General features: G+C 36.9%; 1 protein-coding gene across 12 annotated transcripts in view; it reads right to left on the bottom strand.

Moving 5' to 3' along the window:
* HDAC8 (histone deacetylase 8) overlaps positions 1-24,843 on the bottom strand; it is a 220,873-nt gene that overhangs the window by 170,764 nt on the left and 25,266 nt on the right. For 6 of the 12 annotated variants that reach the window (XM_072746342.1, XM_072746350.1, XM_072746341.1 and 3 more), the window contains exon 5: positions 3,806-3,913. The exons of the other annotated variants lie outside the window; for them this stretch is intronic. In XM_072746342.1, coding sequence (XP_072602443.1) covers positions 3,806-3,913 — 108 coding nt within the window. The remainder of the gene's footprint in view (positions 1-3,805; positions 3,914-24,843) is intronic. 12 annotated transcript variants of the gene reach the window in all.

Here is a 24,843-nt window from a genome sequence, read left to right as displayed (position 1 = left end):
ATATATATATATATATATATATATATATATATATATATATATATTTCTGCACCTGGTCTTGGCACACAAGATGAGTGTCTCAGGAGCCAAAGACTTTATGTGCTTGTATCCCCAACCTACATAATACACCCCATTAAATTGGCTGGAGTTTATATTAGGTGTGGATAGGAGGAAATGCCATTCTGCTCAGTGAACTGATCACAACCTGTGCCAAATCAGGAGAGAGAAGAGTGCTTGCTTTAAAAATGCAGGGAATGCTTTCAGACATTCTGGCTTCTGCTGATGCAAATCTAGGGTAATTTTTTGACATACAAATAAAACATATGGAAACTCCTCGAATGTCCTTTTGGCTATAGGATTGGGCTCCTCTACAAAGTTTTATCATGTATCACTACAATTGTTCAAAACTTGGATTGAAAACACCTAGGGTTATTGTCATGTTATATCTACATTAATTGTGACATCAGAAAGACAAAATACAAAAAGTGGAACATTATTTTTTACAACTTTTCTGCAAACAAATGACTAGCTAAATTCTGAAATTTTTTCACAATCATAAAATACATATATTCCACTCAATATTTTTCGGCTGTAGATTATGACTTCCTAGCAAAATGATAATTATTTCTATTTTATACAGAGGGAACTTTCATAATTTACCTCATATTTATAAGAAGGTGTCAAGCACAAGGCAGGGAGTAAAGGAGCCTTGCTGGCACTCATAGGCCTGGTTGAACAAGACTTGGAATCTTTTTGGACACCCCTAGAGAATCCTAGTCCTCAATCATACTGTGCCCTTCTTCTGATACCTTAGTCTCAGGCAGCTTGCCTAAGAGGAGACACTGTATGCAATCAATCTGCAGGAAGGTGCTAAGGACTCATTCTGTGTTCTGTCTCTGTACTAAGGGTAGTGGACAATGCAAGATGTCCTGGACTCTGCCCTTTAAAAGATTATGACTGAGTCAAATCAAGCTATAAGACAAAACATATTTTAAAAAACATAAGGTGTACATGAAGAAGTATTAAATTATATGGTATAGATTATGCTTTTCTCAACTTCTGACCACCTAGCCTTAACCTGGAAGCTTTCTTCTAAGAGACTCAGAGGACATATTATCTCATTTACTCTTATTAGCTCCATGTGAAGTAAGGGAAGAAATGGCTATTCCTATTTTACAGTTGAAAAACAAAAATGATTTATATCCTAGGGTACTTAGGGAATTGGTGACATCCTACAGAGCTTCTAGCAGTCTTATATTCTTCTCGTGCTCCCTCCCTATCACACACTTTACACTGCTTATTATGAGTTTCTAAAGCACAATTCTGATAATGTCATTACCCTGCTTAAAAACTCAATGAGTTTGCATTCTTATATGAAAAAAGACCCTATCTTTAGCATAGTACACAACGCCATCATGATCTTGTCCCTGCCTATTTCTCAAACCTCTTATCTCACTATGCCCCTCAAGTACAATTTAACCACATTAAACTTTTCTCCTTATCCCAAACATAGTATAGTCTCTAAGTCTCTGAGACTTTGCACACATGTAGTCTTGGATGTTGAATGACTTCCATCTTCTCTGACAACCTCTTACCCATCCTTTAAGATCTGGCTGTGGGGCAGCCTAGATCTGGCTGTGGCTAAGTGGTTTAGCACAGCCTTCAGCCCAGGGCATGGTCCTGGGGACCCGGGATCCAGTCCCATGTCAGGCTTCCCTGCATGGAGCCTGTTTCTCCCTCTGCCTGTGTCTCTGCCTCTCTCTCTCTCTCTCTCTCTCTCTCTCTCACTTTTTCTCTCATGAATAAATAAATGAAATCTTAAAAAAAAAAAAAAAAGGATCTGGCTGTGAAGATGGCCCTGAAGTTCCACCTTCCTTTCCCAGGCAAAGAAAGTTGATTCTTTTTTTTTGTACTCCAGCAGTTTATCAAACCTCTATCATAGTACTTATCAAACTGGCTTGCAATGATTATTTCCTGTACCTGTCTCCTCCACTAGACTAAAAATTCTTTGAGAGCAAGGACTGTATCTCTTATTCATCTTTATATCTTCATTACCTAGCACAGTGCTTAGCTCATGGTAGGCTCTGAAGAAAACATTTTTTTTTATTTTAAAAAATTTATAGGAATGATGAATTGTCTAAAGAATGGAGAAAAGGACTCATATTTTTTACCTTGAATAAAAGAAAAATAATGATCAGATTATACATTTACAAATTCAAATGTGATAAACTAGAAAAACTGGAACAGATCACTAAAATTGGGCTGATCAGTACCCAAATCAGGAAACTTTAAGGATCCATGACTCCTTGCTCCCCATCCCCCCCAGAACAAACAAACAAATAAACAAAGCATGGATTTAGGTAGAAGCTGGTCCTGGATCTAGAGACAAGTCATTAGCTTTTTTTTAATGTGTGATAAAATAGGGAGTTTTGCATTAAATGTATCCAAAAAACAAAGTTAGATGTGGCAATTTTGTTTGGTAGACACACTTAAAATTGAAATGACTTGAATCAATTAGCAAAGTGGGTGGATATCACCAGGGTGAAATTTAATATCGAAACAAAGAAGGTAATTCACTGATGTGAAAAAGGAGAATGAAAGATATGCTGTAAGGTCATATTTGAAGTGATTCTGAGTACTGCAGCACAGCTATAGACTCCTGGGAGACTGCACAGACCATCTTGATGGATAGCAACAAGATAAATCTATGAAATAAACACCTTAGTTAACTCATGGTCAAGCTTTCAATGTAGAAAGAACCATTTGGTGATACGTTTGTCTTTGTTGTGACAAGCACATGCACAAATAGTGATCGCTGTCAAAAGTGCCATCTTTAAATATTGAAAAGACAGAGATGTAAAAATGGCAGAAAGGAATAATATCAAGATATGTATGTTCAGGCATAGATCAGATCTGTAGTTCCTTTTTTTAAAGTAAGCTCTACACCAAACGTGGGGCTTGAATTCATGACCCTGAGATCAAGAGTCACATGCTCTACTGACTGAGCTGCCATGCACCTGCAAGATCTGTAGTTTTTAAAGTTCTCTTGAGCAGCAGACTTTTTTTTTTCAAATGAAATTTTATGTGGAATCCCAATATAGGAAACAAACAAAATCAACACTGCACTGGTTAAAGTGTGAGTAGGGGGTGGACACTAGGCTCCAGAACCCTATATACTTAGCTACCCCTTTACTTTCTGTAGTTGCCACTGAGGCATTTTAAGGAATCCTGGGATAGATATGTGGAAAGGTTTCTACATGGAGAGAGAGGTTAGAATACATGATTCAGATTCTTTCTGACTCTGAAAGTCTATATAATATGATAATCCTCTCTCTAATATTCAAGACCAGTCAGGAAATCAGGATTTTATTCCACTTATGGAAGAGTACAGTAGAGGACAATACAAATAACTAAGGGCTTGAGAAATAATCTTGGTGATAACTTATTGGGCACAGGTAACAAGAGGCTTATCTCTTCCTTCCTCCCTCAACATACAAATTTGTATCGAGCACTCACTCTGCTCTAGACTCTGGGAATAAAGATGAACAGATAATACAGAGAAGTCTATTCTCAAAGACTTCACTGTGTGTGTGTGTGTGGGGGGGGTATGTTGAAGCAGATAAAAAATACAAAAATAAACAAGAAAACAACATATTGTGACAAGTGACATCACAAAAATAACACACAGTAATGTGATAGAGAGTAACAGGGTATGTGTGAAGGTTACTTCAGATAGGTTGGTCAGGAAAGGTTCTCTGAGTAGGTGATATTTAGACAAAGACCTGAAAAGTGAAAAGAAACTCACCTATACTGAGATGGAGAAGTCTTCCAGGCAGAGAAAACAGCATTGCAAAAGCTCTGAGGCAGGAAAGAACTTCCTTGGCCTATTTGAGAAGCTGAAAGGCCAGTGTGGCTGGAACACAGTTAATGAAGGAGAGTGGTACAAGATGAGTTCTGATGGGACCAAACCACAGGGGCCATCACAAGGAGTTTGGACTGTATTTCAGTGAGTCAGGAAGTCTTTGGAGGATTTTGAGCAGAGTAGGGGTAGGATCGATTTAAACTATTGTTTATTCTACAAAGGGATGTTGTATAAGTGATCACTAGTGCAAGGAAAATGATCTAAATTTCATCAGGAGAAATTTGGTAACACAGAGGAAATTTGGAAGAATTGTTGCCAAGAGAGGTTGAAGAGTTTTATTTTATGGCATAAAGCTAATTTCTTGGCATGATCTAACAAGCAGCCAGAAAGATAATTTCTTTAGCCTTCTTACAGCTGTCACCTTTGACAATTTATCCTTGGTGTCACAGTCACTGGGAGAGCTGAGGCTTATATTTAAATGCTCTCAATGCTCCTTTCACTAAATTAATTGCTTCTAAATTGCTTACAGCAAAGCAGCAAAAGATGGCAAAAGGCAGAAATACAGTACTTCATTTTTTAAAGACTCTTGAAAATGTGATTTTTTTTTCTGTAAGAACCTACCTTAGTACTTACTTATGAGTTAGCTTATCGGCCAGTTTCCTCCTGGCACCTAAACCTCAAATCCCAATGATAGTCAGTCTGACCACCTGTTTTTTTTTGTTCCCAAAGCTAAGATGGTCAAGTGCTATTGGAACCAACCATGTAACTGCAGATGTACACCATTACACATTTATGGTTCCCAATCACAGGTGGGCCTTCAAGGCTGCTCAGTAATCATTTACTTTTCTCTAGTTCTTTCTTTCTCACTCCTTACAATGGATGCTACAAACTCACTAATTGACTCTAATTTTGAAACAAGTTCTACTGTGGGTAAAATGCTATCAAACAGCCTCACATACTAGAGAAATTGTTGAAAGGAAAAGTCCATGTGTGTGGCAAACTTCATTGTTGTTTTATTTCAAGAAACTGCCCAACCTTCAGTAGCCACCACTCTGATCTCAGCAGCCATCAACACTGAGGCAAAACCCTCCACTGGCAAAAAAGATTATGACTTACTGAAAGCTCAGATGGTGGTTAGAACTTTTTAGCAATAAAGTATTTTAAAAATTAAATATATACGTTATTTTTAGATATAATTTGTTATTGCAAACTTGGAAGACTACATTTTATATGCACTGGAAAACCAAAAGAATTCATTTGACTCACTTTATTGTGATACTTGCATTATTGCAGTGGTCTAAAACTGAACCCACAATACCTCCAAGGTATGCCTGTATATGATTTGGAAATGTTTTCTCTCATTCTATTGGCTGTCTTTTCACTTTCTTGATGGTGTTCTTTGAAGTCCCAGAGAATTTAATCTTGATGAAGTCCAATTTCTTTATTTTTTTCTTTTGTTGCTTGTGTTTTTGGTGATATATCTAAGAAGATTTTGCCTAAGCCAAGGTTATCATGATTTATTCCAATGCTTTCTTCTAAGAGTTTTATAGTTTTAGCTCTTACCTTTAGGTCTATGATCTATTTTATACTGCTATGTATGGTATAAAGTAGAGGTCCAGATTCATTCTTTTGCATGTGCATCCAGTTGTCCCAGCACCATTTGTTGAAAAAAACTATTCTTTCCTTAGTGAACTGTCTTAGTACCTTTGTCAAAAATCAATTGACCATAAATGTGAGGGTTTATTTCTGGACTCCCAATGTTATTCCACTGATCTATATGTCTATGTTTATGCCAGCACCACACTGTCTCGATTACAGTGTGAGTCCTCCAACTTTGTTGTTTTTCAAGATTGTTTTGGCTTTCTGTAGGTCTCCTGCATTTCCATATGTATTTTAGGATCAGCTTGTCAATTTCTACAAAAATCCAGCTAGGATTTTGGTAGGGTTTGTACTGAATCTGTAGATCAACTTGGCAGTATTGTCTTAACAATATTAATTTTTCTGATCAATGAACATGGGATTCCACTATACATTATTTATATGATTGGCAGTTATATGGAACTAATGTATAAAAGGCAATTTTTAAATGTGAGCTCAAATGAATATTTTTTGCAACTTTATTAAGGTATAATTTAGATACCATAAAATTTACTCAAATTAAGTATATAATTCAATGATTTTTAATAAATTTACTGAGTTAGACAGCCATCACTATAATCTAGTTTTAGAACATTTTTATCCCTCCAGTAAGATTCCTCATACCTGTTACAGTTAATCCCTATTCTTACCCCCAGAACCAGGCAACTACTAATCAACAATCTGTATAGATTTGTCTTTCTGAACATTTCACATAAATGGAATTATACATTATATGTTTTCTTCTATCTGGTTTCTTAGCATAATTTTTTCTTTTTTTAAAGCTTTATTTATTTTGAGAGAGAGAGCATGAGCAGGGGGAGGGGCAGAGGGAGAGAGAATTTCTAGCAGACTCCCTGCTGAGTATGGAGCCCCATGTGAGGTTCAATCTCAGAACCCTGAGATCATGACCTGAGCTGAAACTAAGAGTTGGATGCTCAACTGACTGGGCCACACAGATGCCCCTACTTAAGATAATTTTTAAAATTAATAGAATTTTCTAGGACAGTTTTAGATTTACAGAAAAACTGAACAGATAGAACAGAGAGTTCCCATATACCCTCTCCCCACCTCACAGTTTTCCCTATTAATATCTTGCCTGGCACATTTGTTGCAATGCTGATATATTATTATTAAAGTCCATAGCTTACATTAGGGTTCACTCTTAGTGTTGTATGTGTTTTGACAAATGTATGATATCATGTATCCACAATTACAGAATCATACAGAATAGTTTCACCACTCCTAAAAATCCCATGTGCTCTGCCTAATTATTCTTCCCCTCTTCTCTAAGCCCCTGGTAATCACTAATCTTTTTTTTACTGTCTCTAAGTTTTGCCTTTTTCAGAATGTCATATGATTGAAATTATACAGTATGTAGTCTTTTCAGGTTGGCTTCTTTCACTTAGAAACATGCATTTAAAATTTCTCCATTTCTTTTAGTGGCTTGATAGCTCAATTTTTAAAATTTCAGCTTCACTGAGGTATAACTGACATATAAAATTGTAATATATTTAAAGTAGACATTGTGGTGATTGGATACACATATACATTGTGAACGGAGTGCCCCCACCAAATTGATTAACATATCTATCACATTACATATTTATCTTTTTTTGGTGAGAATATTTAAGTTTTAACCTCTTAGCTAAGTTCAATATTATAGGATAGTTTTTTACTGCTCAATAATATTCCATTGTTTAGATATAAGTTTACTTATCCAATTACCATTGATAGACATCTTGGTTGCTTCTAAATTTTGGCAGTTATGAAAAAAAGCTGCTATAAACATTTGTGTGCAGGTTTTTGCATTGACATCAGTTTTCAACTCAATTGCGTAAATACCTATGAGCATGGCTGCTGAGCATAATATTGTTGAGGCTCATTCATGTTGTGGCAAGTATCAGTACTTCATTCCTTTTTGAATCCTTGAATAGTATTCCATTATATGGATATGTCACATTTTGTTTATCCATGCACTAGTTGATGGAAATTTGGGTTGTTCTCACTCTCTGGTTATTATGAATAACCAAATAGAATAAAACAGAATAGACATGCTATGAACATTTATGTCCAAGTATTCATGTAGATATGTTTTCATTTCTATTGGGAGTGGAACTGGTGGGATGTATGATAAATTTATGTTTAACTTCTTAAGAAACTGTTAAACTGTCCTCCAAAGTGTCCGTACCACTCTATATTCCCACCAGAAACATATAAAGGTTCCTGTTTCTGGACATCCTTGCAAACATTACCATCTATCTTTTTTATTATAGCCATTCTAGTGGGTGTGTAATGGTATCTCATTGTGGTTCTAATTTGCATTTCCCTATGATTAATGATATTGAGCATTTTCTCACATGCTTATTAACTATTCATATATTTTCTTTGGTAAAATGTCTACCTAAATCCCTTTCCATTTTTATTAATTTAAAAAATTTTTTTATTGGAGTTCAATTTGCCAACATATAGCATAACACCCAGTGCCCCCTCAGTGCCCATCATCCAGCTTTCCCATTTTTAAATTGGGTTGTCTGTGTTATTATCATTCAATTTTAAGAGTTGTATATTCTGGATACAAGTCCTTTATCAGATATGTAATTTGTAAATATTTTCTCCCAGTTTATGAATTGTCTTTTTATTTTCATAATGGTGTCTCTTAAAGTATAAACGTTTTTAATTTTGATGAGGTCCAGTTTGTCAACTTTTCTGTTGTTTTATGGATCATGCTTTTGTTGTTGTACCCAAGAAATTATTGCTTTATCAAAGTCTCAAAGGTTTTCTCCTATATTTTCTTCTGTAAGTTTTACAGTTTTAGCTCTTATCCATTTTTAGATAACTTTTGTGTATTGTATGAGATAAGGGTCCAATTTTATCTTTTTGCATGTGTATATCCAATTGTCCCAGCACCGCTTGTTGAATCTCACCATATAGTTTCAAAGGCTTTAAAAAGAAGTGTTTTTCTAACTTTGATTTTGAAAACTTTCAAGCCTACAGAAGAGTTAGAAGAGTAGTACAAGTAGTCACACATCTTACACTTAGATTCACAAATGGTTACTAATTTCCCATTATTTGTTCTCTCTGGACATATACACATATACATTTTGCTGAGTCATTTGAAAGTAAGCTGCAAATATGAGGACACTTCATTCCTAAATACTTCAGCATGCATCTCCTAAGATAAAGAAGTCTTCTACATTGCCACACCTAAGAAATCAATATTAACTTAATAATCATCTAATATACAGTATAAATTCAAATTTATTAGGTTATTCCAAAAACGTCTTTCATATATGTTTATGATCGCCACCCCCTCAATTCAGAATCCATTCAAGGTTGGCACATTATTTGATTGCCAGAACTGGGTTCTTTTTCAATCTTAGAACAATTCTTCTACCTTCTTTTGTTTTTCATGATAGTGGGTTTTTGAAGAATCCAGGCCAGTTGACTTGCTGGAAGTCTCACACTCTGGGCTTGTCTAATTGTTATTTTTATATTTAGATTCAGGTTAAACAAATTTGGCAAGAATACTTCATAAATGGTGCTCTGTACTTCTTATTACATCAGAAGGCACAATGTTAGGTTGTCCTGGTATTGACAATGCTAGGTTTAATCACTTGTTTAACCTAGTGACTGCCAGATTTTCCCATTGTAAATGGACATTTCCCCATTAGTAATTTAGCAAGGAACCTGTGGGGTGATAATTTGAGACTATGTGAATATCCTGTTCCCCAAGAACTTTTTACTCAATGATTTTAACATACATTTGATAATTTTTGTCAAAATCAATTATTGTATTAGAAGCTGCAAAATAGTGATCTGCTATTCTATCCTCTTTTTATATTTATTAGCTCGTATTCTGCTAGAAAAAAAAATCTTTTTCCCTTTCCCCCTCTCTTTCTCTACTGAATATCATTATGGACTAAATGGATTATTATGATTATTGCTGACGCTAAAATCCATTTCCGTTAAGTTTCACAACTTCAAAAAAGTACATATTTCCTAGCTCATTCTACAGAAAAAGTCTAACAGCAATGTGCATCAGTAGCAATGAGAATATCTAGTGCTTAGACTGTGGTAATGAAATACTGTTTCCTACTAATAGGAACCACGGCTTTTAAAAGAAATGGCTGATTCTAGGCCTGGAGTAGGGAAAGATCAAGGTGAACTGGGGAAATTTTATTCACTGGAAAGCAAAGGTGCATTAAAGAAGTGATGGGATTAGAAACGACAAATACCCACCATTTGCTTCCACGTGGATAGAACTGGAGGGTATTATGCTGAGTGAAATAAGTCAATCGGAGAAGGACAAACATTATATGTTCTCATTCATTTGGGGAATATAAAAAATAGTGAAAGGGAATAAAGGGGAAAGGAGAAAAAAATAAGTGGGAAATATCAGAAAGGGAGACAGAAAATTAAAGACTCCTAACTCTGGGAAATGAACTAGGGGTGGTGGAAGAGGAGGTGGGCGGGGGGTAGGGGTGACTGGGTGGTGGGCACTGAGGTGGGCACTTGACGGGATGAGCACTGGGTGTTATTCTGTATGTTGACAAATTGAACACCAATAAAAAATAAATTTATTTAAAAAAAAAAGAAGTGATGGGATCCGATAAAAAATATACATAGGTTCTGGCTTGGAGGAGATCTCACTGCCCAAATTTGGGATAATTTGAGCATTAAGAAGGGGGACTCCTAGGTAGCTCAGTCAGTTAAGTGCCTTCGGCTCAGGTCATGATTTCAGGGTCCTGGGGTTAGGCTCCCCGCTCAACAGGGAATCTGCTCTTTCCTCTTCCTTTGCTCCTCTCCCTGCATGTGCTCTTTCTCATTTTCAAATAAATATCTTTTCTAAAAGTAGGCTCCATGCCCAATATGGAATCCAATGTGGTGCTTGGACCTGAGCTGAAATCAAGAGTCGGATGCTTAACTGACTGAGACATCCAGGTGCCCCCTGGTGATAACTTTAAAACAAAAGAAAGAACTGAGGCATGTTTACCAGTATCGAATATTGGACAAGCAAGATGAAGATTAAAAATTACTTGTCTCTGGTGAAACTGGTAAAAGGAGTTCCAGTGGAACAGACAGTTGTGGAGTAAATGGGAAAGAAAAAAAATGGAGAAATCAAGCAATTTTATGGAAACTGGAAAGAAATAGTGGGTTGAGGGAGGTATAGTCAAGGGAAGTTTAATTTAGGGAGGTTGGGAAGAAATACCCAACAAAGATAACATCATAAACTTTTAAATTTCTTATGTTTGAATAATCTTTAAAGTTCACAATATACAAGCACATGGATGTCCTTAAAACAACCCTTAGGGTTGGTGTTACTATCACTCTCATTGTATATGTGGGGAACTTGAGGCTTGGAAAGATGAAGTGTTTTGCCCCATATGTCATGGAGAGTGAGCCATATTTGTGTGTGCCTGCTGGGTTCCACCCACTAGTGAAGCCCTAAAAATACCAAGATAGATAAAATGTGGCCACTAACACATATACCCTGACCCTTCTCCAATCTAGGTCTTCCTCTCCCATGGTTTTAGGTTCTTTCATTTTCAGCTTGTCCTAGGCAGGCCGTGCTAAGCCATGAAACTTGTTTGTCCTTGCTTGGGATAAGAGAAGAAAGGCTAGCATGAGAGGGCAAGTAATTATTAGTAACAATGAAGTTGAATATGTTGAGGACTGAGAAGGGTCTGATGGATTTGGCGATCAGATGGTTACTTGTATATTTTCAGTGGTGTCAGAAGAGCAAACTGAGGAGCAAATGAATGATGAGAAACTAAAAGTGATAGAGAGAGAGAGAGAGAGAGAGAGAGAGAGAGAGAGAAAGGTAGCTATTGATGAGGCCTAGTACAATATGGGTAATTTTAAAAACACTTCTATTTTTGGGGTGCCTGGGTGGCTCAGTGCCAGTGGTGTGTCAAAGCCAGCTAGGGAATGGTGATTAGTAAATATTCAGGAATTTTGCAAGCTCTTGAGAGTATTTATATCATCAAAATTAGAAAATGCTACAAATTTAGGGCTTTATTCTTTCAGAGATCTGGGTTACCAGCATATTACTTGTTACTGTTTCTATAAAATGACACATGTTCAGCAAAATATATTCAATTATCTAAACTTAACAAAAAGTGCAATGACCTGAAATCTCACTACAGAGAAAAAAATCAAAAACACTGTTTGCTAGGAGGCAAAGTCTTATTTAATGGAAAAATATTACACTGCTGCTTTATAACCTGCCATGATGTGCCATGGCCATCTTTCCATGTCAATTAAGTATAGAGCTATGTCATAATTTTTAATAGCTGTATAGTATTCCATTGTGTGTATCTGCCATAACTATTTTATTGTTGAATATTTTAGGTTGTTTTTGCTATCATGATGCTGAGACCAACATTGTTACATGTATTTTTAAAATGCATTTGTATAATTTTCTATCTCCTTTGGGGTAAATTCTCAGAAGACTGCTGTCTCATAAGATATGCTTATTTTTCATTTTGATACATATTGCTTAACTCTCCTCTGCAAAGTCCAAAAAATTTACATTCCCACCAGTAAGTATAGGAGAGTGCCTGTTTTCTCACAGCCTTGGTAACATTGTGTCAATGTTAAAATCTTTGCCTATCTCACAGATAAGCAACAAAAACACATGATTTTTTTGTTCATGTCCTTGATTATCAGTGAAAATGAACTTCTTATAATAAATGTTTATTGCTCATTTGTCTTTTGATAACTGCCTTTTCTTTTTCTAAAAGATTTTATCTATTTATTTGACAGAAAGAGAGAGAGAAAATACAAGCAGGGGGAGTGACAGGCAGAGTGAGAGGAAGAAGCAGGCTCCCTACTGAGCAGAGAGCCTGATATGGGGCTGGATCCCAGGACCCTGGAATCATGACATGAGCCGAAGGCAGATGCTTAACTGACTGAGCCACCCAGGTGCCCCAGATAACTGCCTTTTCATGGCCTTTCCCCATTTTTCTAATGTGGAAGACTTTTGCTTTTTTGCCTTTTCCTTAAAACAGATTCCTTGCTTAGAATCCTGTAAATTAATTGTGACCCTTGAACAGCATGGGTTTGAACTATGTGGGTCTACTTATACACATATTTTAAAAATAAGTATAGTATAACAAATATATTTTATCTTCCTTATGATTTTTTTAGCCACATTTTCTTTTCTCTAGCTTACTTTATTATAAGAATACAGTATAATATGCAAACAATACATAAAATATGCGTTAATCAACTGTTTATATTATCAGTAAGGCTTTGGTCAACAGTTGGCTATTAGTAGTTAAGTTTTCGGGAAGTCAAAAGTTTTATGTGACACCTGAAACTAACCTAACATCCTATGTCAAATATACTAAAAAAAATTATATGCAGATATTTGTGCAGTGGGTGAGTGCCCCTAACCTTCACATTGTTCAATGGTCAACTATACTTCTTTCTGGGTCCTCAATTGCCAGTTCTTTCTCTGGTTTCTCCCCCTCTTTTTGCCCCTTAAATGTTGATGCCCTCTTCTTTTCTGCTCCATTCACTTTTCTCCAGTGATCTCACTCACTCCTGTGATCTTAAAATCTCTAACACCATGAACAATCTCAATAGAAATAGTGATACTGGGATGCCTGTGTGGCTCAGTGGTTGGGCGTCTGCCTTTGGCTCAGGGTGTGATCCCGGGGTTCCAGGATCGAGTTTCATACTGGGCTTCCTGCGTGGAGCCTGCTTCTCCCTCTACCTGTGTCTCTGCCTCTCTCATGAATAAACAAATAAAATCTTTTAAAAAGAAATAGTGATATTAATAATTGCAAACATTTATTGAGTGCTAGGTACTGTAATTAGTACTTATATGGAATAGCTCAGTTATTCCTCACAGGAAGCATGTAAGACAGGCACTAGCATGAAGCTCCATCTTACAGAGGAGGAAACAGAGTGAGGAAAAGTTTAATTGGCTTGTTCAAAGTCACAAAGTTAGTAGGTAGAGAGCTGAGACTGAACTCAAGTCTTGTCTTGATGTCAACTATATTTATTCCATCCCATGACTGTATGCTGTGTCCTATCAACGTTAGAGGCTGTCAAACTATGGCCCACAGGCCAAATCCAGCCTGATGTGTTTTTGTTAATAAAGTTTTACTGGAACACAGCCACACCCATTCACTTAAATACTGTCTATGGCAGCTCTGAGGCAACAAGAGCAAAGTTAAATACGAATGGATAGAGAGCTCATGACCTGCAAAGTCTAAAATATTTACTATCTGGACCATTACAGAAAAGTTGATCTAATTCTGATGTATACACAGATAATTCCAAAAATCTACATCTTCATCACTGACCTATCTTCGAACTCTTGATCTGCTTACCAATTGGACACTTCTGACCCATAAGTACTTCAATCTCCACATTCTCAAAACTGGACTCTAAGGCACCAGTTCCTGCCATTCCTGACCTCGTACTCTACACCCAGGGATGTGACTGCATATTGCCATTCCTTACTTTTATAACCCATGGTAGACATTACTAATTGATCACATTACTCTTTCCCATTAAGCCCAGAAAGGGTTTCAGAATATTTCTTAACATAGCCCTTTATGAAGGCCTGGCATGAGATTGGCAGTGGGAGGTACAAAGAAGGGATTGGAGTAAAAAACCAACTTGGGTATAGAAATGATGGAGGAGTGTTTTTCTAGCTTTTGTCTGAGTAGATGGTAATATCTTTGATTGGCAGCTACTACCAGTCAAATGGAGTTAACACATGACATAAAAGCTATTTGCTATCCCTATAGTAGAGCCACACCCATCTTCTCACTGGTTGTGGAATCTGATCAAGCTCTTTCACAATTTCCATGTACCTGCACATGATTCTTTACTCCAGAATGACATTCTCCTCTTTGGCAATTCCTTCTTTCACGTCTGACAGTCAGCTCAAAGGTCACTACTATGAAGCCTTTCCCCCACATGGATTAGTCATTTCTACATGGTGTCCCCACCAGTTCAGAACTCCACTGCAGAACCAATACATGATATATACAGTATACTGTATCTGTCCTTCATAGAATGGTCTAACCCACTAAACTGAGAGCTTTCTAAAAACATGGCACAGATCTTTTCTTTGTGTCCCTGAGATCTAGCAGTATCCAGAACATAGCAGAATGTCAGTATGTTAAATTGAAAGGAGGTTAAAATCATGCAGGTATCACCGTCTAGCCATACCAAAGCTTGATACATAGTTCTTGACTCCAGTGCTGTTTTTGCACTTCTCACTGCCAATCTTGGGTCAGGCCTTCATTATTTAAAGACTCCAGATTATTGCCACAATTTCCCTACCTTTAGACTTGGCTCCTCACATCATTCCCCTATGTTAATTACCTCATTCAACAAATATCTATGAGTGTATACTAGATGCTCTTTGTTCTAGGCACTGAGACAAAATCCTTGTCCTCATGGAGCTTGTATTCTAGGATAGGGAAACACAACCATCAGAATGATCCACTTGTATAGAACTCTGACCATGTCATTTTCCTTAAAACCTTCAGTGGCTCTTTGTTGTTTATAGTCCAAACTATCTAAACATGGCACACAAAGCCTTCCATGACCCAGCCCTTATATACTCTAATTTCATCTTTGTATTCTGTACTCTACCAATACTGAAATGCATACACCATGTTTTTGTTCCTGCCTCCTTGACTTTGATTTTGCTGTCCCCTTTACCTGGAATGTCCTTTCCTCTTTCTTTTTTTTTTTTTTTTTAAACACTGTTAACTCCCATTTCTTCTTCAAGATTTAGCTGAGATAATAGCACTTAATTTAGAAGGCTTTCCCTCTTCTCCCTCAGGTTAACTTCCTTCTTGTCAATGTTCCTATAACAACATTCTGTGCAGACCTCTATTGCTGTGTTTCCACATTGCTTTACCATTGTTAGCTTCTACCTCTGTTTTCCCAATGAGGTGGGGCTCTTGGAGGGAAAAGACTGTCTCATTGATCTTTGTAATCCCAGGCACCTCCTCTAGTATAACACATATAGGCACTCAATAAATATTTGTTGAATTAAGAACTGTTATTTTGACATGCCATTCTAGTTTATGCACAGGCACTACTGCATTCCAGACTTTTATAATTAACTGCTTACTAGACATCTATCAGGTAAAAATCCCATGACAAACAATGAACTTACCATCACCCTGAAACCTACTCTTCCTCCTGTATTCCTATCATCATTTTTTCAAACTAGCAACCTTAGTGTCAGTTTTGATTATTCTGTCTTCCTCTCCCTGATAATTTTACTTTGTAAATCCTCCCTTTGGCTCCTCTTTCCTGTTTCCTCTGCCACTGCCCTCATTATCACTGCCCTGACTGACTGCACCAGCCTTCTAGCCAGTCTTTCTGCCTCTAGTCTCACCCCTTGGATTTAATCCTCCACACTGTGGCCAGAGTTATTTTTGTCAAAGAAAAATCTGATTGTGTCACTTCCCTGGTTAATGATCTTTTCTGGCTCCCTACTGCCTTCAGGATAAAGTCCAAACACTTTAGTACAGTACATAAGGTCCTTAAGGATCTGGCCTCATCTAAGTTTCCAGCCCCATCTCCTGCCACTGGCCCATACAAACTTTCTGCTGCAGCCATACTGAACTCTTGACAAGTCTTGTCACAACTCTTATTCTCTCATGCCTTCCTACCTTCACATGTTCAGCTTCCCTTTCCTTATTCTTCTCCCTTGCATCTGCCTGGCTTCTAATTTTTTGCCCTTCAAGACTCAGATCAAGCATCACAACAGCCTCAATATTAAAAAAAATCCTGCTCTGAACATAGTACCTCCTCACACCCCTACTGAGCTTAGTGTCTTTGTTTATGTGCTCTCCAAGTACTCTGTGCCTATTACAGCCATTAATCACATGTCAGAATGTTAGTATGTCAGTATATCCCAGTTGACTACAAGCTTCTTGAAGTCAGAAACAGTGTCACTGTGATTTATCTTTGTATCTCCAGTGCCTACCATCTTGGCTTCAAACACAATAAAAATCCAACAACCAAAACAAATGTTTAAATAAGTGAGTGCCTTCTTGATTTGGCAAATGCTGATCCCTTTGCCTGGCATATTCTGCCTGGTAAATTCCTGGGTCACTATTATATCCCTAGCACACAGCAGAATGCCTGATGTCTAGTAGGTACTCATTAATACTGACTGACTGAACGAGACCAAGCTCAAATACTACCCTCCTGACCTCTTAACAGCCCTATGTGTAGCTGATTGGTCTCCACTCTCAGCTCCTTCTCCTGGAATACATGTCACATTGCACACATGACTGCTTCCCTGCTAGATTGTGAGCTCCTTGAGGACAGAATTTTGTCCTACTCATCTCTGTATCTCCAGTCCCTTGAACAGTGGGAGGCATATAGATGTTCAGAGACCGTTCGTTGAATGAATAAATGGATGAATAAGAAGATTCAGGGAAGCCTTTAGAAATATCTGAATGGCTCTTCCAAACTGTGCATTCCAGGAAGTACATTGTTTTGTGTGGCTGCAGGAGGCAGGATGGCTAGGAAGAGCAAGGGCATTATTTCAGTTCAACAGAAGAAAGACTTTTTGTTAAATTTTTAGAACGGCTTGAAGATCAAATGGGCTGTCCCTGGGAAAAGTGACCTCTCTGTGACAAGAGGTATACAATCAGAAGTTGGAGAATGCTAGGCAGTGATATTGGAGAGGGAATCTCAACAGTAGATAGGAACGTAAAGGTGGGGTGATGGTTGGAGGTAATGGTGGTGGTGGTACTAGATGACCTTTGGGGTTCCTTGTAGATGGCTCATCCATTAACCTGCACCCCTAAGAGATGCCTATAGATTGGGTCATGGCTTCTCTGCCAACCAGAGCCTTCTTACCTGGCCTAGGCACACAGCTGCTCATTATTTCTGCTCAGGGGCAGGACTACTTTACTTCTGTCCTTACTTTTAATTTAATAACTAGCAAGATATCTGGCACACAGTAAGAGCCCAACAACTATTTCCTGGATTGTATCAGACTATCCAGATGTCGAAGACACTTCCCCCTGACTGAATACACATCTTGTGAATGAAGTTAATTTAAATTCTACTATGTGACAGGGTGTGGCTCATATAATCCATTAATTATTTACTATGTATCTGTTATATACAAGCAAGGCCACATGCTGAGCACTGTGAAAGAGAAAGCAAAATGGACCTCTCTCTCCCAGGAATTTACATTGTAGGAGAGAGAAGCTATGAATACAGTAAATATAACAGAGCTATAAAGTGCTTAGCACGGTGCCTGCTATTTAGTAGATACTCATGGAAGGTTGAATAGCAGCCCCCAAAGATGTCCGTGTCTTAATCCTCAGAACCCGTGAATGTTACAATTTATGGCATAAGAGACACTGCAGATGCAATTAAATCAAGGGTCTTGAAATGGGGACATTATCCTGGATTATTTGGGTGTGCCCTTAATGTAATCATAAGCGTTCCTTAGAAGAGGAAAGCAAAGGGAGCTTTGACACAGAAAAGAAGGTCACATAATAGAAGTAGAGTCACAGAGAAAAACTACCATTGCTGGCTTTGAAGTTCGGGGAAGGGGCCATGAGCAAAGAATACAGCTCCAGACACTGGATAAGGAAGGAAACAGAGTTTCCCTTAGAGCCTCTGGAGAGAGTGCAGCCCTGCTGACACCTTGATTTTAGTCCCTTAAGATTAATTTCAGACTTCTGGCCTCCAGAACTATAAGGGAATAAACCCCTCTTGTTTAAAGCCACTATTAAATTTGTGGTCATGTTATAGCAACAACAGAAAACTAATACAGCACTTAATATTTGTGAATAAGTGGATTTTGAAAAAAAGTTCCATAAAAGAGCTAAATATTCCATTCCATTCCATTCCATTCCCTTGAGTGGAAGAGAGCCTATAAAGCTTTACAAGTGTTCCAAGGAGCTGCGACTCGCTTTTCCCTTGACTAGGCTAGCTTGGGGATTATTTGTGCACTTTATTGCTTGTCCACCATGGTGCTGGTAGCTCTTAGTCTCCTGTGCCACTTTGGAAATCTACTCGGGGGTCACTTCTAGGGCCCTCATGTTGCCTGAAATGCTATGTATGCCAGGTAGTGCTAACACCTGAAGGTAGGAACCAGTTTATTTTTCACTGAATTGTCATAGCAATTACAATTTGCTTTAAATTACTGAGCTCTCAATTATGTTGTTCTATGTTATCTTCTAGTTGCATCAAACATCTGAGTCTTATCTCTTCAATTACAGAAGATGCTTAAGGGCAGGGACCATGGTTTATATATAATATATTTTTGGATTTGCTATGATACTAGACATTCCATAGGGACTCAGGAAATGATTATCGCTGACACTAAAGAAGCTGGGTAGGGGGAGAAGTGTTATCTTATGCTTCCTTTCCCAGACCACAACCAGCAAGCTGACTCAATTAGATATCAGATATCTATTTGTCTGTCTCTCTGTCCATCCACTCATCAGTCAAATGTTATTGTACAATGAGCCAAGCAACATATACTTGGTACATTCAGTGGATACAGAAGTAAACACTTGGTTTTGTTACTGAAGCCTTGGCTGACAAAGACTGCTAAGCTAACATAACACAATATGCTAATTACAAAACCAAATACTATTAAAACAAAGGCAAGAGCAATTAATTCTGTCTATGAGAGTCAGGAAGAATTCTAAGAAGGTAAAAATTAAGCTGTACCTTGATGGGGTAGCTTTCCAGGAAGAGAAGAGGTATAAAGAGCATTCTAGACAGAGGGAGCACATTGAGAAGTCACAGACAACTATGAAATGAAGAATTGGCTAGAGCAGGGAATGACAGGTGATGAGGCTAGAAACACAGGCTAAGGCCAGCCTTTTAAGGCCATCCTGGGGAGTGTCTGGACTTGAATTTTATATGTGAAGGGTAACCAATGGATCTGATTTCTACTTCATGTGAAAAGCATCCTCCAATAGAAAATTTGCACTGCAAAGAGGATGTTTTAACTGTGAAATCACTATATAAAATCTATACTATTTAAAAAAGTACAACAATAATCAGAATCCTTATGAAAAGTGTAAGTTTGGAGGGGTCTCTGAGTTAATTCTGGTTTCCCTATCCTTTCCTTCCACTGAATAGAAAAACAGAATATTGATTATTCAGGAAAAATTATTTTCTGATCACTAAAATGTATATTTATATTGTAAGACCCAGAGTTTTTTAAAATTGCTTTAGCTTATTTTTTAATTTAATTTTTTAAAAGATTTTATTTATTTGGTAGAGAGAGGGAGTACAAGCAGGGAGAGTAGCAAGGGGAGATGAAGCAGGCTCTTTACTGAGCAGTAAGTCCAATGCGGGGCCTGATCCCATGACCTTGGGATAATGACCTAAACTGAAGGCAGATGCTTAACTGAGTAAGCCAACCAGGTGCCCCCATTTATTTACTTACTTATTTATTTTTGCTTTAGCTTTTTATTTTTTTATTAAAATTTTTTTATTTGAGTATAGTTATCACACAATGTTACATTAGTTTCAGGTGTACAACATAGTGATTCAACATCTCTACATCATGCTATGGTCACCACAAGTATATCTACCATCTGTCACCATACAACACAACTACAATATCATTGACTATATTCCTTATGCTGTGCTTTTATTCCTGTGACTTATTCATTCTATAACTTAGAGCCTGTATCTCTCTCTCTTGTTCACTTTTTTATCCAACCCTCCAATCTACTCCCCTCCCTTCCCCCCTGGCAACCATCAGTTCTCTGTATTTATGGTCTGATTCTGCTTATTTTTTTAGATTCCATACTAGTGAAATCACACAGTATTTGTCTTCCTCAATCTTACTTATTTCACCCAGAATTGTGTTTATTATTATTTTTCTCCTCCTCCTTTTAAAAACAGCTTTAATGAGCTATATCACATGTCATAAAATTCTCCTATTTAAGGAGTATAATTCAATGGCTTTTAGTAATGTTCAGAGTTGTGTGTATCCATCACCACAGGCAATTTTAGAACATTTTTATCACCTTTAAAAGAAACCCTATGCTCATTAGCAGTCACTACACCTCATTTTTCCTGAAAGCTCCTGGGCCTGGGCAGCCACTAATCTACTTCTGTCTCTACAGATATATCTACTACTCTGGATATTTTGTACAAATGGAATATACAATATGTAGTCTTTGTGACTACTAGCTTCTTAGCATAATGTTTTCAAGGTTCATCCATGTTGTAGCCTATCTCAGTATTTCCTTCCTTTTTATTATCAAACAATATCCCATTATATGGATATCCTACATTTTGCATTCATCAGGTAATGGACATTTGGTTTTTTTCCTATCTTTTGGCTATAGTGAATGATGCTTCAATGGACATTAGCATAAAAATTTTTGTGTGGACATATATTTTTTATTCTCTCAGGTATATACCTAGCAGTAGAAGTTCTGGGTCATATTTCTTTTTAGTTCTATGTTTAGCTATGTAGAACTACCAAACTGTTTTCTGAAGTAACTGTACCATTTTATATTCCCACCAGCAATGTATAAGGGTTCCAATCTCTCCATAGCTTCTTATAATGGCTTTATTGGCCATTTGTATATCTTCTTTCAAGAAATGTCTACTCAAATTGTTTGTATGTTTTTCTATTTGTTTATTGTTCTTTTTGATTGTTAAATTATAAGAGTTTTACATAAAATCTGGATACAAGATTTCTTATCAGATATATGACTTGAAAATATTTTCTCATACTCAATGGGCTGTCCTTCTGCTTACTTGAAGATATTACTTGCAGAACAATTGTTTTTACTTTTGATGAAGTCCAATTCATTTTTCTTTTGTCATTTGTGCTTTTGGTGTTGCATCCTAAGGAGCTACTGCCTAATCAAAGGTCACAAGGATTACTCCTAAGTTTTCTTCTAAGTTTTAGGTCTTTGATCCATTTTGAGTTAATTTTTATATATGTATGAGATAAAGTTCCAACTCTATTCTACGCATGTGGATATTCAATTATCCCAGAACCACTCATTGAAGAGGCTAATCTTGAATGGTTTTGGCATCCTTGTCAAAAATCAATTGGCCATGGATGTATGGATTTATTTCTGAACTCTCAATTTTCATTGATCTGTATGTCTTTCCTTATGTCCGTTACAGACTCTTGATTACTGCAGCTTTGTACTAAGTTTCAAAATTGGGAAGTGCGAATCCTTTCTGTTCTCCTTTTACAGGATTGTTTTGGTTATTTTGGGTCCCTTGCAATTCCATATGAATTTTAGGATCATCATGTTAATTTCTACAGAAAAAGCCAAGGCCCAGATGATTTCATCAGTGAATTCTACCAAACATATAAGGAATAAGTAATACCAATTATCCAGAATGTCTTTCAGAAAATAGAAGCAGAGGAACGCTTTCCAACTTATCTCATGAGGCTAGTGTGACATTATCTTGTATATAGAAAATCCCAAGGATTTTACTAAAAAACTGTTAGAAGCAAATAAGAGTTTAACAAGATTGTAGGATATAAGATCAAAATATAAAAATCGTTTATATTTCTCTTATTATAGCAATGAAAAATCCAGAAATGAAATTAAGAAAATTCTACTTATACATCAGAGTGTCAATAAGAATAAACATCTAGGAATGAATTTAACAGAGGCAGTGTAAGACTTGTACACTGAAAAGTACAAAATACTGTTGAGAGGAATTAAAGAAGATCTAAAGAAATGGAAAGAAATTATGACTCTTGAAATGGATATTTTCAAGGGGCTTGTCCTAGTAGAGGTAGGAACAGTAGCTTCAGAGCTTGATATATGCTCATTATTACATGAAAGGATAAAGAAAATAGCTGGTGCTTTTCTTGATGTGGGAAGATGCCCTTTAGAAATTTATTTCCTAAAAAAAAAAAAGAAATTTATTTCCTTCATATATTTTGCATATTTAACTATAATTAGCTAGAAGTTCTGAAACGTGTCTTTATAATTCTGTCCACCATTTTCTATAGAGCTGCAATTGTTGAAGCTTCTGTACATTTTCATGGTTGTTAGTACTTTAGGACAAAGGTAGTTTTCCTAGCTGTATCTTTGGCATTAAAGAACACCTTCATCTGATCCTGTAGCCTTTATGATCCAGGGTTGTGCTTATAAAGTTACACTCTTACTTTCAAACAAGGCACTTTCCCCTTATTTTCAGTATTAGCTGATCAAACCTCTTAACTCTCCTGAGAATGTATTATTGGTGCTTCTATTGTTGTTGCTTCATTAAATGATTCTATTTGTACCTTTTTGGATAATTTCTGTGTTTAAGAACTACAATGGTTATAGGAGATCAGCAGGAGAGAAAATTCAACTAATTGGTCAGAGGTGAGAGGTATATTAGAGATGGAAAGCAAGATGGCTTTACCAGAAATTGGAAATGGTCAAAATTTTCAGTGTTCTTTCCTTTTAATATCTCTTATTCATCTAATTCTATGTCTCTTATTCTCTCTAGACAACACTCATAATCCTGTTTTTTTGCTTTGGCCTACATATAAATCTACACAGGTCTATGGTGCTGCAAAAAATCAGGAAAATAAGATTCTTTGAAATCTACTCTGTGTTGGTACATCGACTATGTACTATATTATATATATATACACAGATAGTCATACTAAGATAAACTTTATGGCAGATACGTTCTTAAAAAGTTATGTGCTAAATCACTCTTTGCAAATCAAATCTTGAATTCACTAAGAGAAATTGTTTTAAGGAACTCAGTAGGTGAATCTTGTCATAGTGAAGACCCCTTTCAGAAAATGAATTCTAGATTCAACTCCTGTGTCTATTCATTTGGCAACGTGCATTTTTAATTTACTGGCTTTCTTAAATTGAAGTATATCTGTACTTAATCTTTACGACAGTGCTAAAATCACTATTAGAACACATTAGCTTTCTTTTTCTCTCTGCTGGATATGATCTAGGGAGGGAATAATGAGCTAACAGGTCCTAGCTTGTGCCATTATAGCTTATGACTGGTTAAGATATTATATAATGAGATATTTCCATGCCTAACTTCAAAACTTTGTCATGATGTCTTCTGTGGGTTCCCTTTCCTCACACTCTGTTTACTACTCCTACAGCCAGTTCATGTTGCTATCTTTCGTGAGAACTGACTCAATAACTTACAGACCAAGAATTTCTATTTATTTATAATGCCACTGTTTTCTCTATCAAAGAGGGAGAATGAAAAACCAGAAATCCTTCTGTAATTTGATTTCAGAGTTATGTCCAGTAAGTCCTCATAGAGGCTTACATGTTCCAGTGATAGAAGCTGGGGTAGGAACCAGAAGACCTAGGTACTCTATTCTTCAGTTTTTTTACTCATTGAAAAGTTCCTACCTTATGCATCTCCTTCACAGGAATATTATCATGATGAGTTTAAATAAAGGCATTTATAAAAAAGTCAAAATACTAACTATCCTAATTATCCAATTCACAATTTTTTTTCTCATTAAGACCCCAATTCTAATTTAATATAGCTAAATAAATCAGTTTGGTGTATACTTGCTTCTCTCCACATAAAACATGCACACAATATGAATGCACCTCATGGTGGGAAACCAGAAATTAGTCCCACATAATGGATTTTCTTTTAACCAAGTACTCTACATTTATAGTCCACTTTAAGGGCTCTACGCCTAGAGCTGGCAGCTCTAAGAACAGTGAGATCAGTTTGTCTACAGTTGTTCCCAACCTTTTTTGGCTCTGGTACACCTACACTTGCTTCCAAAAATATACCCCACAGTCTGGTGCTCAATGGAATGAAGAAGTTTCCTGAGCTAATAGAATATAAAACAAAGAAGGCAATGGACATAGTTCTACATTTTAGGGTACTCATAACAACACAGGAAGGCAAACCAGTGGAAATGATACAATTCACTCCTCACTGAGAGGAATGGGGTTTGGGGCTATTTTTTAAGATGGGAAAGAGGGGCACCTGGGTGGCTCAGTTAGTTATGTGTCTCCCTTCAGCTGGGGTCATGATCCCAGGATCCTAGGATAGACCCCCACATTGGGCTCCCTGCTCAGCAGGGGAGTCTGCTTCTCCCTCTGCCTCCCCCCCAATACCCACCCCCAAAGATTTACACTTATCAATCTGCATCCCCCAGCTTGGCTTTCCTTTTGACTGAGGATATGCTTTTGAAGAGATGGCTGGCCAAGGTAAATGGTGCAGCCAATAGCATTGGAATCAGCAAAAACTAACTCTGTCTTTTGTACAAAGACAAAAATCAAGATCTTAGTCTTATTAACATTGTATTCTAACTGCTTGAGCTAACTAGCCACTGATACTGTCTGCAAGAAAACCAATTTTTATCAGAAACAAAAATTTACAAA

The sequence above is a fragment of the Vulpes vulpes genome, unplaced genomic scaffold (genome assembly GCF_048418805.1).
Source record: "Vulpes vulpes isolate BD-2025 unplaced genomic scaffold, VulVul3 u000000690, whole genome shotgun sequence".
NCBI classification, from domain to species: Eukaryota; Metazoa; Chordata; class Mammalia; order Carnivora; family Canidae; genus Vulpes; species Vulpes vulpes.
This window is presented reverse-complemented; position numbering and strand designations above follow the sequence as displayed.